This window comes from Cuculus canorus, chromosome 1 (genome assembly GCF_017976375.1).
Source record: "Cuculus canorus isolate bCucCan1 chromosome 1, bCucCan1.pri, whole genome shotgun sequence".
Lineage (NCBI taxonomy): Eukaryota > Metazoa > Chordata > Aves > Cuculiformes > Cuculidae > Cuculus > Cuculus canorus.
The window spans coordinates 1,657,323-1,670,638 of NC_071401.1; the positions used below are offsets into that span (position 1 = coordinate 1,657,323).

At 58.2% G+C, this 13,316-nt stretch overlaps 1 protein-coding gene across 4 annotated transcripts; it reads left to right on the top strand.

Annotated features, from left to right (window-relative positions):
* The first annotated feature begins 1,891 nt into the window (after positions 1 to 1,891).
* IL18BP (interleukin 18 binding protein) lies at positions 1,892 to 12,748 on the top strand. 4 transcript variants are annotated; one of them, XM_054080760.1, is made up of 6 exons: positions 1,892 to 2,084; positions 5,272 to 5,340; positions 5,467 to 5,532; positions 7,104 to 7,233; positions 7,352 to 7,549; positions 12,489 to 12,748. In XM_054080760.1, exons 1-5 carry the CDS (start codon positions 2,063 to 2,065, stop codon positions 7,524 to 7,526), a joined length of 462 nt encoding a protein of 153 aa, XP_053936735.1. In that variant the 5' UTR covers positions 1,892 to 2,062; the 3' UTR covers positions 7,527 to 7,549; positions 12,489 to 12,748. The 4 variants fall into 4 exon arrangements, with proteins under 4 accessions (XP_053936735.1, XP_053936727.1, XP_053936714.1 ...); XM_054080752.1 differs by lacking the exon at positions 12,489 to 12,748 and adding an exon at positions 8,676 to 8,811; XM_054080739.1 differs by lacking the exons at positions 7,352 to 7,549; positions 12,489 to 12,748 and adding an exon at positions 8,676 to 9,242.
* The last annotated feature ends 568 nt before the right edge of the window (positions 12,749 to 13,316 follow it).

Consider the following 13,316-nt stretch of genomic DNA (forward strand, 5'->3'; position numbering starts at 1 on the left):
ATAGGGGGGACAATGGGCACATCTTGGGGACATTGGGGACACTGGGCAAGTCCTGGGGGCCTGGGGACATGGGATGTAGAATGAGGGACATGGGGGACACTGGGCACATCCTGGGGACACAGGGTGTGGCCCAGGGGACACGTGGGGACACTGGACATGTCTTGGGGACATGGGGGACACTGGGCACATCATGGGGACATGGGGACATGGGGTGTGGCATGGGGGGCACAGGGGACATAGGGGGGACAGTGGGCACATCTTGGGGACATGGGGGACACTGGGAATATCCTGGGGTCCTGGGGACATGGGATGTGGCATGGGGACACAGGGGGGACACTGGGCACATCTTGGGGACATGGGGACACAGGGTTTGGCACAGGAGACACTGGACATGTCTTGGGGTCATGGGGGACACTGGACACATCCTGAGGTTGAGGGGACATGGGATGTGGCATGGGGGACACAGAGGGGACGCTGGGCACATCTTGGGGACATTGGGGACACTGGGCAAGTCCTGGGGGCCTGGGGACATGGGATGTGGCATGGGGGACACAGGGGACATAGGGGACATCCTGGTGTCCTGAAGCATGGGATGTAGAATGGGGGACATGGGGGACACTGGGCACATCTTGGGGTCCTGGGGACATGGGATGTGGCATGGGGGGCACAGGGGACACTGGGCATATCCTGGGGACACAGGGTGTGGCACAGGGGACACTGGGGACACTGGAGGCGTCTTGGGGACACAGGGGACACTGGGAATATCCTGGGGTCCTGGGGACATGGGATGTGGCATGGGGGGGCTCATGAGATGCTGGGGACATTCTGGGGACACGGAGTGTGGCACAGGGGACACTGGAGACATTCTGGGGACACAGGGACATGGGATGGAGAACAGGGGACACTGGGGACATTCTGGGGACACGGGGACATGGGATGGAGAATAGGGGACATTGGGGACATTCTGGGGACACAGGGACACGGGATGGAGCACAGGGGACAGTGGGGACATCCTGGGGACACGGGGACATGGGATGGAGCACGGGGGACATTGGGGACATCCTGGGGACACGGGGACATGGGATGGAGCACAGGGGACACTGGGGACATTCTGGGGACTTGGGGACATGGGATGGAGAACAGGGGACACTGGGGACATTCTGGGGACACGGGGACATGGGATGGAGCACAGGGGACACTGGGGACATCCTGGGGACACGGGGACATGGGATGTGGCACAGGGGACACTGGGGACATTCTGGGGACACGGGGACATGGGATGGAGCACAGGGGACAGTGGGGACATCCTGGGGACACGGGGACATGGGATGGAGCACGGGGGACATTGGGGACATCCTGGGGACACGGGGACATGGGATGGAGTATAGGGGACACTGGGGACATCCTGGGGACAGAGGGACATGGGATGGAGTATAGGGGACACTGGGGACATTCTGGGGACACAGGGACATCCTGGGGACACAGGGACATGGGATGGAGTATAGGGGACACTGGGGACATTCTGGGGACACAGGGACATCCTGGGGACACAGGGACATGGGATGGAGTATAGGGGACACTGGGGACATTCTGGGGACACGGGGACATGGGATGGAGTATAGGGGACACTGGGGACATCCTGGGGACACGGGGACATGGGATGGAGTATAGGGGACACTGGGGACATTCTGGGGACACGGGGACATGGGATGGAGAATAGGGGACATTGGGGACATCCTGGGGACACGGGGACATGGGATGGAGAACAGGGGACACTGGGGACATCCTGGGGACACGGGGACATGGGATGGAGTATAGGGGACACTGGGGACATCCTGGGGACACGGGGACATGGGATGGAGAATAGGGGACACTGGGGACATCCTGGGGACACGGGGACACGGGATGGAGCACAGGGGACACTGGGGACATCCTGGGGACACGGGACGTGGCACAGGGGACATTGGGGACATCCCGGGTCCCTCCCCGGGGCGGCTCCGGTGAGTCACGGCTCTGCCCCTCCCGGGCCATAAAGTGGAGCCGCCCCGAGCGTCGCCGCCCCATGGATGCTCCGAGCTCTGCCCGTAAGGACTGGGAGCACTGGGAGGGACTGGGATTGGGAAATGGGGGGGTACTGGGGGGCTACTGGGGGGGAGGATGCTGGGGGGGAGGATGCTGGGGGGGTACTGGGGGGGATACTGGTGGTGGTGGTGGGATGATGGAGGGGGTACTGGGGGGATACTGGGGGATACTGGTGGGGGAGGATGCTGAGGGGGTACTGGGGGGATACTGGGGAAGATACTGGGGGGGGAGGATGCTGGGGGGGATACTGGTGGGATACTGGGGAGGATACTGGTGGTGGTGGGATATTGGTGGGATACTGGTGGGGGAGGATGCTGGTGGGATACTGGTGATGGGGGGATAGTGGTGGGATGATGGAGGGGGATACTGGGGGAATACTGGTGGGATACTGGTGGGGAAGGATGCTGGGGGGATGGTGGGGGATACTGGTGTTGGGGGAATACTGGTTTTGGGAGGATACTGGTGGGATACTGGTAGGATACTGGTGGGGGAGGATGCTGGTGGGATGCTGGGGGGATACTGATTTTGGGGGCATACTGGTGGGATGCTGGGGGGGATACTGGTGGGATGCTGGTGGGGGAGGATGCTGGGGGGATGCTGGGGGGATACTGGGGGGATACTGGTGGGAAGATGAGGGGGAAGATGCTGGGAGAATACTGGTGTTGGGAGGATACTGGTGGGGTACTGGTGGGATAGTAGTGGGGGAGGATACTGGTGGGAAGCTGGAGGAGATACTGGTGTTGGGGGGATACTGGGGGGAAAATGGGGGGATACTGGTGGGAAGATGGGGGAGGATGCTGGGGGAATACTGGTGTTGGGAGGATGCTGGTGGGATACTGGGGGGATACTGGTGGTGGTGGGGTACTGGTGGGATGATGGAGGGGGATACTGGGGGAATACTGGTGGGATACTGGTGGGGGAGGATGCTGGTGGGATGCTGGGGGATACTGGTTTTGGGGGCATACTGGTGGGATGATGGGGGGATACTGGTGGTGGGAGGATACTGGTGGGATGCTGGGGGAGATACTGGTGTTGGGGGGCTACTGCTGGGATGATGGTGGGGATACTGGTGGGGGAGGATACTGGTGGGATGCTGGAGGAGATACTGGTTTTGGGGGGATACTGGTGGGATGCTGGTGGGGGAGGATACTGGAGGAGATACTGGTGTTGGGGGGATACTGGTGGGATACTGGTGGGGATACTGGTGGTGGTGGGATACTGGTGGGATGATGGAGGGGGATACTGGGGGAATACTGGTGGGGGAGGATGCTGGGAGGATACTGGTGTTGGGAGGATGCTGGTGGGATAGTGGGGGAGGATACTGGTGGGATAATGATGGTGGTGAGATACTTGTGGGATGATAGAGGGGGATACTGGTGGAATACTGGGGTATACTGGTGGGATACTGGTGGGGGAGGATGCTGGTGGGATGCTGGGGGAGATACTGGTGTTGGGGGGCTACTGCTGGGATGATGAAGGGGGAGGATACTGGTGGGATAATGGTGGTGGTGAGATACTGGTGGAATACTGGGGTATACTGGTGGGATACTGGTGGGGGAGGATGCTGGTGGGATGCTGGGGGAGATACTGGTGGGATGATGGGGACACTGGTGGGATGATGGGCGGGATACTGGCGGGATGCTGTGGGAGATACTGGTTTTGGGGGGATACTGGTGGGGTGATGATGGGGGAGGATGCTGGTGGGATGCTGGGGGATACTGGTTTTGGGGGCATACTGGTGGAATACTGGGGGTATACTGGTGGGATACTGGTGGGGGAGGATGCTGGTGGGATGCTGGTGGAGATACTGGTGGGATGATGGGGGATACTGGTGGAATACTGGGGGGATACTGGTGGGATGCTGGGGCAGATACTGGTGGCATGCTGTTGGGAGAGGATGCTGGTGGGATACTGGTATTGGGGGATACTGGTGGGATACTGGTGGGGGAGGATACTGGTGGGATGCTGGAGGAGATACTGGTGTTGGGGGACTACTGCTGGGATGATGGGGGGATACTGGTGGGATGCTGGTGGGAGAGGATACTGGTGGGATAATGAAGGGGATTCCTGGTGTTGGGGGGATATTGGTGGGATGATGGGGGGGTACTGGTGATGTGGGATGCTGGGGGTGGATACTGGTGTTGGGGGGATACACGTGGGATGCTGGGGATACTGATGGGGGAGGATACTGGTGGGATGATGGGGGGGGGTACTGGTGATGGGGGGATACTGGTGGGATGACGAGGGGATACTGGTGTTGGGGGGATACTGGTTTTGGGATGATGGGGGTGTACTGGTGATGGGGGGATACTGGTGTTGGAGGGATACTGGTGGGATGATGTGGCGAGATACTGGTGTTGGGGGGATACATGTGGGATGCTGGGGATACTGATGGGGAGGATACTGGTGGGATAATGGGGGAGTACTGGTGACGGGGGGATACTGGTGTTGGGGGAATACTGGTGGGATGATGGAGGTGATACTGGTGTTGGGGAGATACACGTGGGATGCTGGGGATACTGATGGGGGAGGATACTGGTGGGATGATGGGGGAGTACTGGTGATGGGCGGATACTGGTGGGATGATGGGGGGTACTGGTGATGGGATACTGGGGGGGTGCTGGTGATGTTGGATGCTGGGGGTGGATACTGGTGTTGGGGGGATACACGTGGGATGCTGGGGATACTGATGGGGGAGGATACTGGTGGGATGATGGGGGAGGATACTGGTGGGATGATGGGGGGGTACTGGTGATGGGGGGATACTGGTGGGATGATGGGCGGGATACTGGTGGGATGCTGGGGGTGGATACTGGTGATGGGAGATATACGTGGGATGATGGGGATACTGATGGGGGAGGATACTGGTGGGATGATGGGGGGGTACTGGTGACAGGGGGATACTGGTGGGATGACGGGGATACTGGTGTTGGGGGAATACTGGTGGGATACTGGTGGGGAAGATACTGGGGGGATACTGGTGTTGGGAGGATACTGGTGGGATGCTGGGGGTGGATACTGGTGTTGGGGGATACACGTGGGATGTTGGGGATACTGGTGGGATGCTGGGGGGAGATACTGGTATGGGGACCACCTGGGGCTTGGGGGACGCTGGGGGGGACACACTGGGAGGAACATCCCATCCTGAAGGGGGGGATGGTCCTGATGCACCCCCATCTCTGCCCACAGGCACCCTGGGACCCCGTACCCGGCTCCTCCTGTCCCTGCTCTGCTGGACCCTGGTCTCCTGCCCCACAGGTGAGTGAGGTGGTGGTGGTGGTGGTGGCTCTGTGCTCCTCATCTTCTCTGCCCATCCTGGAGATGTGGAGCCTTGGGGTGGGGGCAGCTGTTGTCCCCCCTCGTCACCCCGCTCTGCTCCCCCAGGTGCCATGGCCCTGCAGCGCCCCAGCATCACCGCCTTGCGGACACCGCAACGCCCCCCTCGACTGGGTGAGTGACCCCCACGGTCCATGGCAGGAGTGGTGGTGGTGGGACCGCAGTCAGAACTTCAGCCAGGGGCAAGCAGCCAAGATTTTGGGGTGCTGGTGAGGGGGAGGAGGTTCCCCTTGGACACACCAGGAATATCATCTCACAACAGTCAAGATTTTAGGGTGCTGGTGAGGGGGAGGATGTTCCCCTTGGACACACCAGGAATATCATCTCACAACAGTCAAGATTTTGGGGTGCTGGTGAGGGGGAGGACATTCCCCATGGACACAGGAGGAGCATCATCCTCACCAGCCATGTTTTTGGGGTGCTGATGAGGTGGAAGGACAATCCCTTTTGACACATGAGGAGCATCTTCCTCAACAGCCAAGATTTAGGGGTGCAGGTGAGGTGGGAGGACATTCCTCTTGGACACAGGAGGAGTATCATCCCCAACAGCCAAGTTTTTGGGGTGCTGGTGAAGTGGGGGGACATTGCCCTTCGACCCATGAAGAGCATTTTCCCCAAGCACCTGAGATTTTAGGGTGCTGGTGAGGTGGAGGACATTCCCCTTGGATACACGAGGAGCATCACCTCCCAAAAGCCAAGTTTTTGGGGTGCTGGTGAGGTGGGAGGACATTGCCGTTGGATATGTGAGGAACATCATCCCAATAGCCAAGATTTTGGGGTGCTGGTGAGATGGGAGGACATTGCCATTGGACACGTGAGGAACATCATCCCCAAGAGCCAAGATTTAGGGGTGCTGGTGAGGCAGGAGGACATTCCCCTTTGAGAAATGAGGAGCATCACCTCCCAGTAGCCAAGATTTTGGGGTGCTGGTGAGATGGGTGGACATTCCCCTTGGACACGTGACGAACTTCATCACCAACAGCCAGGATTTTGGAGTGCTGGTGAGATGGGAGGACAATCCCTTTTGACACATGAGGAGCATCTTCTTTAACAGCCAAGATTTTGGGGTGCTGGTGAGGTGGGAGGACATTCCCCTTTGGGACATGAGGAGCATCACCTCCCAGTAGCCAAGATTTTGGGGTGCTGGTGAGATGGGAGGACATTCCCCTTGGACACGTGAGGAACATCATCCCCAACAGCCAAGATTTTGGGGTGCTGGTGAGGTGGAGGACATTCCCCTTGGATACACGAGGAGCATCACCTCCCAAAAGCCAAGTTTTTGGGGTGCTGGTGAGGTGGGAGGACATTGCCGTTGGATACATGAGGAACATCATCCCAACAGCCAGGATTTTGGGGTGCTGGTGAGATGGGAGGACAATCCCTTTTGACACATGAGGAGCATCTTCCTCAGCAGCCAAGATTTAGGGGTGCTGGTGAAGCAGGAGGACATTCCGCTTTGAGAAATGAGGAGCATCACCTCCCAGTAGCCAAGATTTTGGGGTGCTGGTGAGATGGGAGAACATTCCCCTTGGACACGTGAGGAACATCATCCCCAACAGCCAGGATTTTGGGGTGCTGTTGAGGTGGAGGACATCCCCCTTTGTGAGGGGGTGCTGGACCTGTGGCCACGGAGTCACCAGAGACCCTCGCAGCCCCTCTGACCCCTGTGTCCCCTCTGTCTCCAGGAGAAAGCGTGAACGTCTCATGCGAGGCGGTGAGCGGCTTCCCCGAGTTCACGCTTCTCTACTGGTTGGGGAACGGTTCCTTCGTGGAGAAGCTTCATCCAGATGGTGCTGTGCGTGAAGGGATGGTGCTGTGAGTACCAGGATCAGGGGGGACACCTCTCGGCTGGGACAAAGAACCGGTGTCCCCCGGCTCGGGGGGTGTCACGGATGAAGGGGTTGGTGCTGAGTGCTCCCTGCTGGCTCCACAGAGAGGAACCGCGAGGTTCAGTGGTGGCCTTGCATCGTGACCTCTATTTCGAGTCCTTCAGCGCCCGGGACCTTCACACCAACTTCACTTGCGTGGTGCTCAGCCCCTTCGGCGTTGACACCAGGGAGGTGCGGTGGCCACCACCAGCTCCTGCCACCAGCGGAGGACTGGGCTGAGACCGGGGAGCAACTCGTCACGGGTGTGTGCTCCACTCCCAGGACCACACATGGCTGCGTGGGGACGCGATGCCTCTGGAGAGGACCTGTCTGCGCCTCCCGCCATGGGGTCCACGTGGCCCAGCATCTGCTGACCCTGCTGTGTGTGGGGGTCCTGTCCCCCCAAGCCAGGGACGTGACCCTGCGTGGAGACCCCAGGGTTCATTAAAGTGCATCAAGGCTGCTCGGTGTCACCCGTGTCCCAGAGAGGTGAAAGGAGATGGTGGTGGTCCAGGAGCCCACCAAGGGCAGGATGAGTCCTTGACCACCTCCCTGCCTAGCGAGGGGCTGGAGAGGCGTGGAGGAGCCTGGTCCTGCCCCGGGGATGTGGAGCACCACAAGTGGATGGTGGAGGAGGAGATTGGGGAGCCCTGGGGTGCAGAGACCCCAGAAAACTGAGCCCATCATAGGATCATGGCATGGGTTTGGTTAGAAGGGACCTTAAAGCCCTTCCAGTTTCAGCCCCTCCACCACGGGCACGGACACCTCCTACTGGACCAGGTTAATTCAAGCCTCATCCAACGTGGCCTTCAACACTTCCAGGGGTGAGGCAGCCTCCACCTCTCTGGGCAACCTGGGCCAAGGCCGCCCCACCTTCATCAGCAAGAATTTCTTCCTAATGTCCAATCTAAATCTTCCCCCTTCCAACTTAAAGCCATTCCCTAATGCAGATGGAGCAAACTCGGTGACTATCAGTTCCCTTTGTGTCATCGCTGGCCGGGCATCGCACCCCTGCGTCACCGACACTGGGGGAGACTCTGGCCAGGCTGAGGGATGATGTTTTAGTCTCTTGCAATACTGTTAGATCTAAAGAATCACATAGCTTGATAAAAGTTGTGGATACCTCATCCCTGGAAGTGCTCAAGGGCAGGATGGATGGGGCCTTGAGCAGCCTGGTCTGCTCCCAGTGGTCACTCCAAAAGGGTCCTTGCAAGAGCTGACCCCGGATTAACCACCAGCCCTTATCAGTCGTGGGGGTTGAGGTGGGGTCCACGTATACGACCACGGTGATCACCGTCCTGATAATAGTGCACCCGGGGAAGAGATTGTGGAGGACCCCGGAATTTGAGTTCCTGCTGGATGGAGTGGTCTGGGTGGTGTCCTCCACAGGGTCCTGGGAGACTGGCGGGTGCTGGGAGAAGAGGTGTGCACAGCAGTGTCTGCAGCAATCCTTGAGGCAGCTACAGAGCTTCTCGCAGCCCTTCTGCAAACACTATCCTACGAAGCATGGCTCTTCGTCTGGTTGGGCACTCGCTGTGGTGGTGGTCCTCATCTGCTGGGGACCCATCTCATGCCAAGGTGCCCATGCCTGGAGCAGCAGGGATGCTCCTGCCTGCATCCATGCAGCTGCTTCCTTGCAGCTCCATGAGGTTCCTCCTGCCAACATCCTCGTGTCCACTATTGCCCAACTCCATGATGCTGCTCCTATCAAGCACCACGGGGCTTCTTCACTCTGTTACCATGACCCCTTCCAACCCAACCCGTTCCATGAGTCTGTGATTTAAGGAAAGAGTTCACAAATGCCTTGGATTAATGAGAAGTTTAATTAAATGCTGGTAAAAAAAATTAGAGAGAAATAGTTATCATATCTGTTCTTCTGTCTGCTGAGAGGGACTGGAATTCACAGGGATGGGTTCAGGGGAGGCAGACAGGCGAGGGGCTGGGGTTGACCCTCACGATGCAGAGATCAGGGGCAGCATCAGAATCTCCAGCAGGAGGTGAGGCGGCTCCAGAGTCTTCTTGCCCGGCCCAGCCCCGTGGTTCCCTTGCCGCGATTCCTTCTTGTAGGCACCTGCTGCTGGGTGTCCCTCTCTGGTGGGGTAGTGGTGCCTGGAGCAGCAGGGATGCTCCTGCCTGGATTCACAGAGCTGCTTCCTTCCAGCTCCACGCTGCTTATCGGACCAAACCTCACATGTCTGCCTTCAGCCAATGCCGTAGATCTGCCCCCTTCCAGCCTCTTGGATGTGCTTTCTGCTATCTCACCCATGGCTTCAACAGCAGAGATTCTCTTCTGTGTTTCCTTGCCGCCGCTTTTTTCCATCTCCAGGCATCCACTCCTTTCTGGGTCCACACGAGAGCTTTCTGGAGGCACAGAGCTGCCTCTCTCTTTTCCCTTACCCATCGGTTCTGGATGGACCGTCACCGTCACCACCACCTTCTCACCAGTACGGTTCTCTGCAAAGGAGTTTGGCAGTGAGCGTCCGGGAGCCCCTGGTCCAGCCCCAGTTGAGGGCTGCCATGGGCTGTGGGCCACATTCTGGGTGTTCATGCCAGGCACTCTCACCACTCTGCGTCCTCTTGGTGTCCTGCTGGTCTCTCCGCCCTAACATCTCTGGGTTCCTTCTCCGGCTCTGCAGAACACACAGGAGCTGGGTTAGATGGGAGCATGTCCTGTACCTATGCCACAGCCACGAGATGCCACGAGATGCCACCCCACGCCACAGCGCAGTCACCATCCCGCAGCCTTACCCAGGGAAGCCTGAGCCATTGCCCCATGCGACGGAAGACCAAATAGGTCACCATCATCATCATAATGATCACATCATTCACGCTCGGGTCCTTCTTGTGGTCCATGGCCACAGCTTTGCTAAATCTTCAGCACTGTTGCTGCAGGAGAGGCTGAGGCTTCAACCTGGATTCACAGAGCTGCTTCCTTTCAGCTCCACGCTGCTTACCTGGCCAAACCCCACACATGCGCCTTCACCCGATGCCGTAGATCTGCTCCTTTCCAGCCTCTTGGATATGCTTTCTGCTATCATATCCATGGCTTCAACAGCAGAGATTCTCTTCTCTGTTTCCTTGTGGCCGTTTCTTTCCATCTCCAGGCGTATACTCTTTTCTGGGTCCACATGAGAGCTTTCTGGAGACACAGAGCTGCCTCTCTCTTTTCCTTTGGCCTTTGGTTCTGGGTGGACCGGCAGCATCACCACCCCCTTCCCACCAGTACAGTTCCCTGCAAAGGAGTTTGGCAGTGAGCATCTTGGAGCCCCTGGTCCAGCCCCAGTTCAGGGCTGCGGGCCACATTCCGGGTGTTCATGCCAGGCACTCTCACCACTTTGCGTCCTCTTGGTGTCCTGCTGGTCAGGGATGCTTGTGCCTGCGTTTGAGATGTGTGTTAGGCTGTTGCTGGGCATCTTCTTGTCCCCAAGGCTGTGTGCCCTGTGCTCCCCATCCACAGGAATCTGCTCAAGCTCTGTGCCCGGTGGCCGCTCCACAAAAGGTTGCTTCCCCGTAGCTGGTGCCCCATTAACCACCAGCCCCTTCTCAGTCTTTTTGGTTGAGGTGGGTTCCATGTAGATGATCACAGTGATCACCTTCCTGATAATAGGGCACCTTGGGCAGAGATTGGGGAGGACCCTGGAAGTTGAGTTGCTGCCTGGTGGAGTGGTCGTGGTAGTGTCCTCCACAGGGTCCTGGTGGACTGGCATGTGCTGGGAGAAGAGGCGTGCACAGCAGTGTCTGCAGCAGTTCTTGAGGCAGCTGCAGAGCTTCGCGCAGCCCATTTGCAAGCACCGTCCTACGATGCATGGCTCTTTGTCTGGTTGGGCACTCGCTGTGGTGGTGGTCCCAGGCTGCTTGCTGCCCGTGCCTCGAGCAGCAGGGATGCTCCTGCCTGGATTCACAGAGCTGCTTCCTTTCAGCTCCACGCTGCTTATCTGGCCAAACCTCACACGTCTGCCTTCAGCCAGTGCCGTAGATCTGCTCCTTTCCAGCCTCTTGGATATGCTTTCTGCTATCACATCCATGGCTTCAATAGCAGAGATTCTCTTCTGTGTTTCCTTGTGGCCGTTTCTTTCCATCTCCAGGCGTGTACTTCTTTCTGGGTCCACACGAGAGCTCTCTGGAGGCACAGAGCTGCCTCTCTCTTTTCCCTTGGCCATCGGTTCTGGGTGGACCATCACCGTCACCACCCCCTTCCCACCAGTACGGTTCCCTGCAAAGGAGTTTGGCAGTCAGCGTCCGGGAGCCCCTGGTCCAGCCCCAGTTTAGGGCTGCCATGGGCTGTGGGCCACATTCCGGGTGTTCATGCCAGGCACTCTCACCACTCTGCGTCCTCTTGGTGTCCTGCTGGTCTCTCAGCTCTATCATCTCTGGGTTCCTTTTCTGGCTCTGCAAGACACACAGGAGCTGGGTTAGATGGGAGCATGTCCTGGCCCTATGCCACAGCGCCCCAAGCCCCTCCACGCCACGAGATGCCACTCCACGCCACGAGATTCTACCCCACGCCACAGTGCAGTCACCGACCTGCAGCCTTACCCAGGGAAGCCTGAGCCATCGCCCAATGCGATGGAAGACCAAATAGGTCACCATCATCGTCATAATGATCACATCATTCACGCTCGGGTCCTTCCTGTAGTCCATGGCCACAGCTTTGCTAAATCTTCAGCACTGTTGCTGCAGGAGAGGCTGAGGCTTCAACCTGGATTCACAGAGCTGCTTCCTTTCAGCTCCACGATGCTTACCTGGCCAAACTCCACATATCCGCCTCCACCCGATGCCGTAGATCTGCTCCTTTCCAGCCTCTTGGATATGCTTTCTGCTATCATATCCATGGCTTCAACAGCAGAGATTCTCTTCTGTGTTTCTTTGTGGCCGTTTCTTTCCATCTCCAGGCGTCTATTCCTTTCTGGGTCCACACGAGAGCTTTCCGGTGGCACAGAGCTGCCTCTCTCTATTCCCTTGTCCATCGGTTCTGGGTGGACCGGCAGCGTCACCACCCCCTTCCCACCAGTACGGTTCCCTGCAAAGGAGTTTGGCAGTCAGCGTCCGGGAGCCCCTGGTCCAGCCCCAGTTGAGGGCTGCCAATGGCTGTTGGCCACATTCCGGGTGTTCATGCCAGGCACTCTCACCACTCTGCGTCCTCTTGGTGTCCTGCTGGTCTCTCCGCCCTAACATCTTTGGGTTCCTTCTCCGGCTCTGCAGAACACACAGGAGCTGGGTTAGATGGGAGCATGTCCTGGCCCCATGCCACAGCGCCCCACGCCACCCCACGCCACGAGATGCAACCCCACGCCACAGCGCTGTCACCGACCTGCAGACTTACGCAGGGAAACCTGAGGCATCGCCCGATGCGACGGAAGACCAAATAGGTCACCATCATCGTCGTAATGATCACATCATTCACGTTCAGGTCCTTCATGCAGTCCATGGCCACAGCTTTGCTAAATCTTCAGCACTGTTGCTGCAGGAGAGGCTGAGGCTTCAACCTGCCCGGTGCAGCGCTCAGCGCCGACTGCAGCTCCTGGGGGCACGCGCCCCTATTTGACTGTGGCCGGCCGAGCCCTCCTTTGTGACATCACAGGGCAGGCAGAGCCCCTGTTCCTGAGACCTGGCAGTCAGGGGTGATGGGTGCAGTGTCCCCATGGTGACATCACGTCATTAGGTCACAAATGTGTGGCAGTGACCTTTGGAGACCACATTAAATACATAGAAAAAGCTGTTAACCATTCCTGTGAGTTCTTTTCTGTTTGTCTACTCTTTATCTCTGCTGAGGTGCCCAGGCCTGGAGCAGCAGGGATGCTCCTGCCTGCATCCGTGCAGCTGCTTCCTTGCAGCTCCATGACGCTGTTCCTGCTGAGATCCTCATGTCCACAACTGCCCAACTCCATGCAGCTGCTCCTATCAAGCACCATGGGGCTTCTTCTCTCTCTTACCACGGCCACTTCCAACCCAACCCATCCCATGACTCTGTGATTTAATAGAAGAGTTCACAAATGCCTTGAATTAATGATGTGTTTAATTAAATGCTGG

Coding starts and splice junctions, on each gene's coding strand:
- IL18BP (XM_054080739.1), top strand. CDS start 2,063: ATGGATGCTCCGAGCTCTGCCC. Junction 2,085..5,271: donor GGATGCTCCGAGCTCTGCCC/GTAAGGACTGGG, acceptor CTCTGCCCACAG/GCACCCTGGGACCCCGTACC. Junction 7,234..8,675: donor GTGCGTGAAGGGATGGTGCT/GTGAGTACCAGG, acceptor TGTCCTCCACAG/GGTCCTGGGAGACTGGCGGG.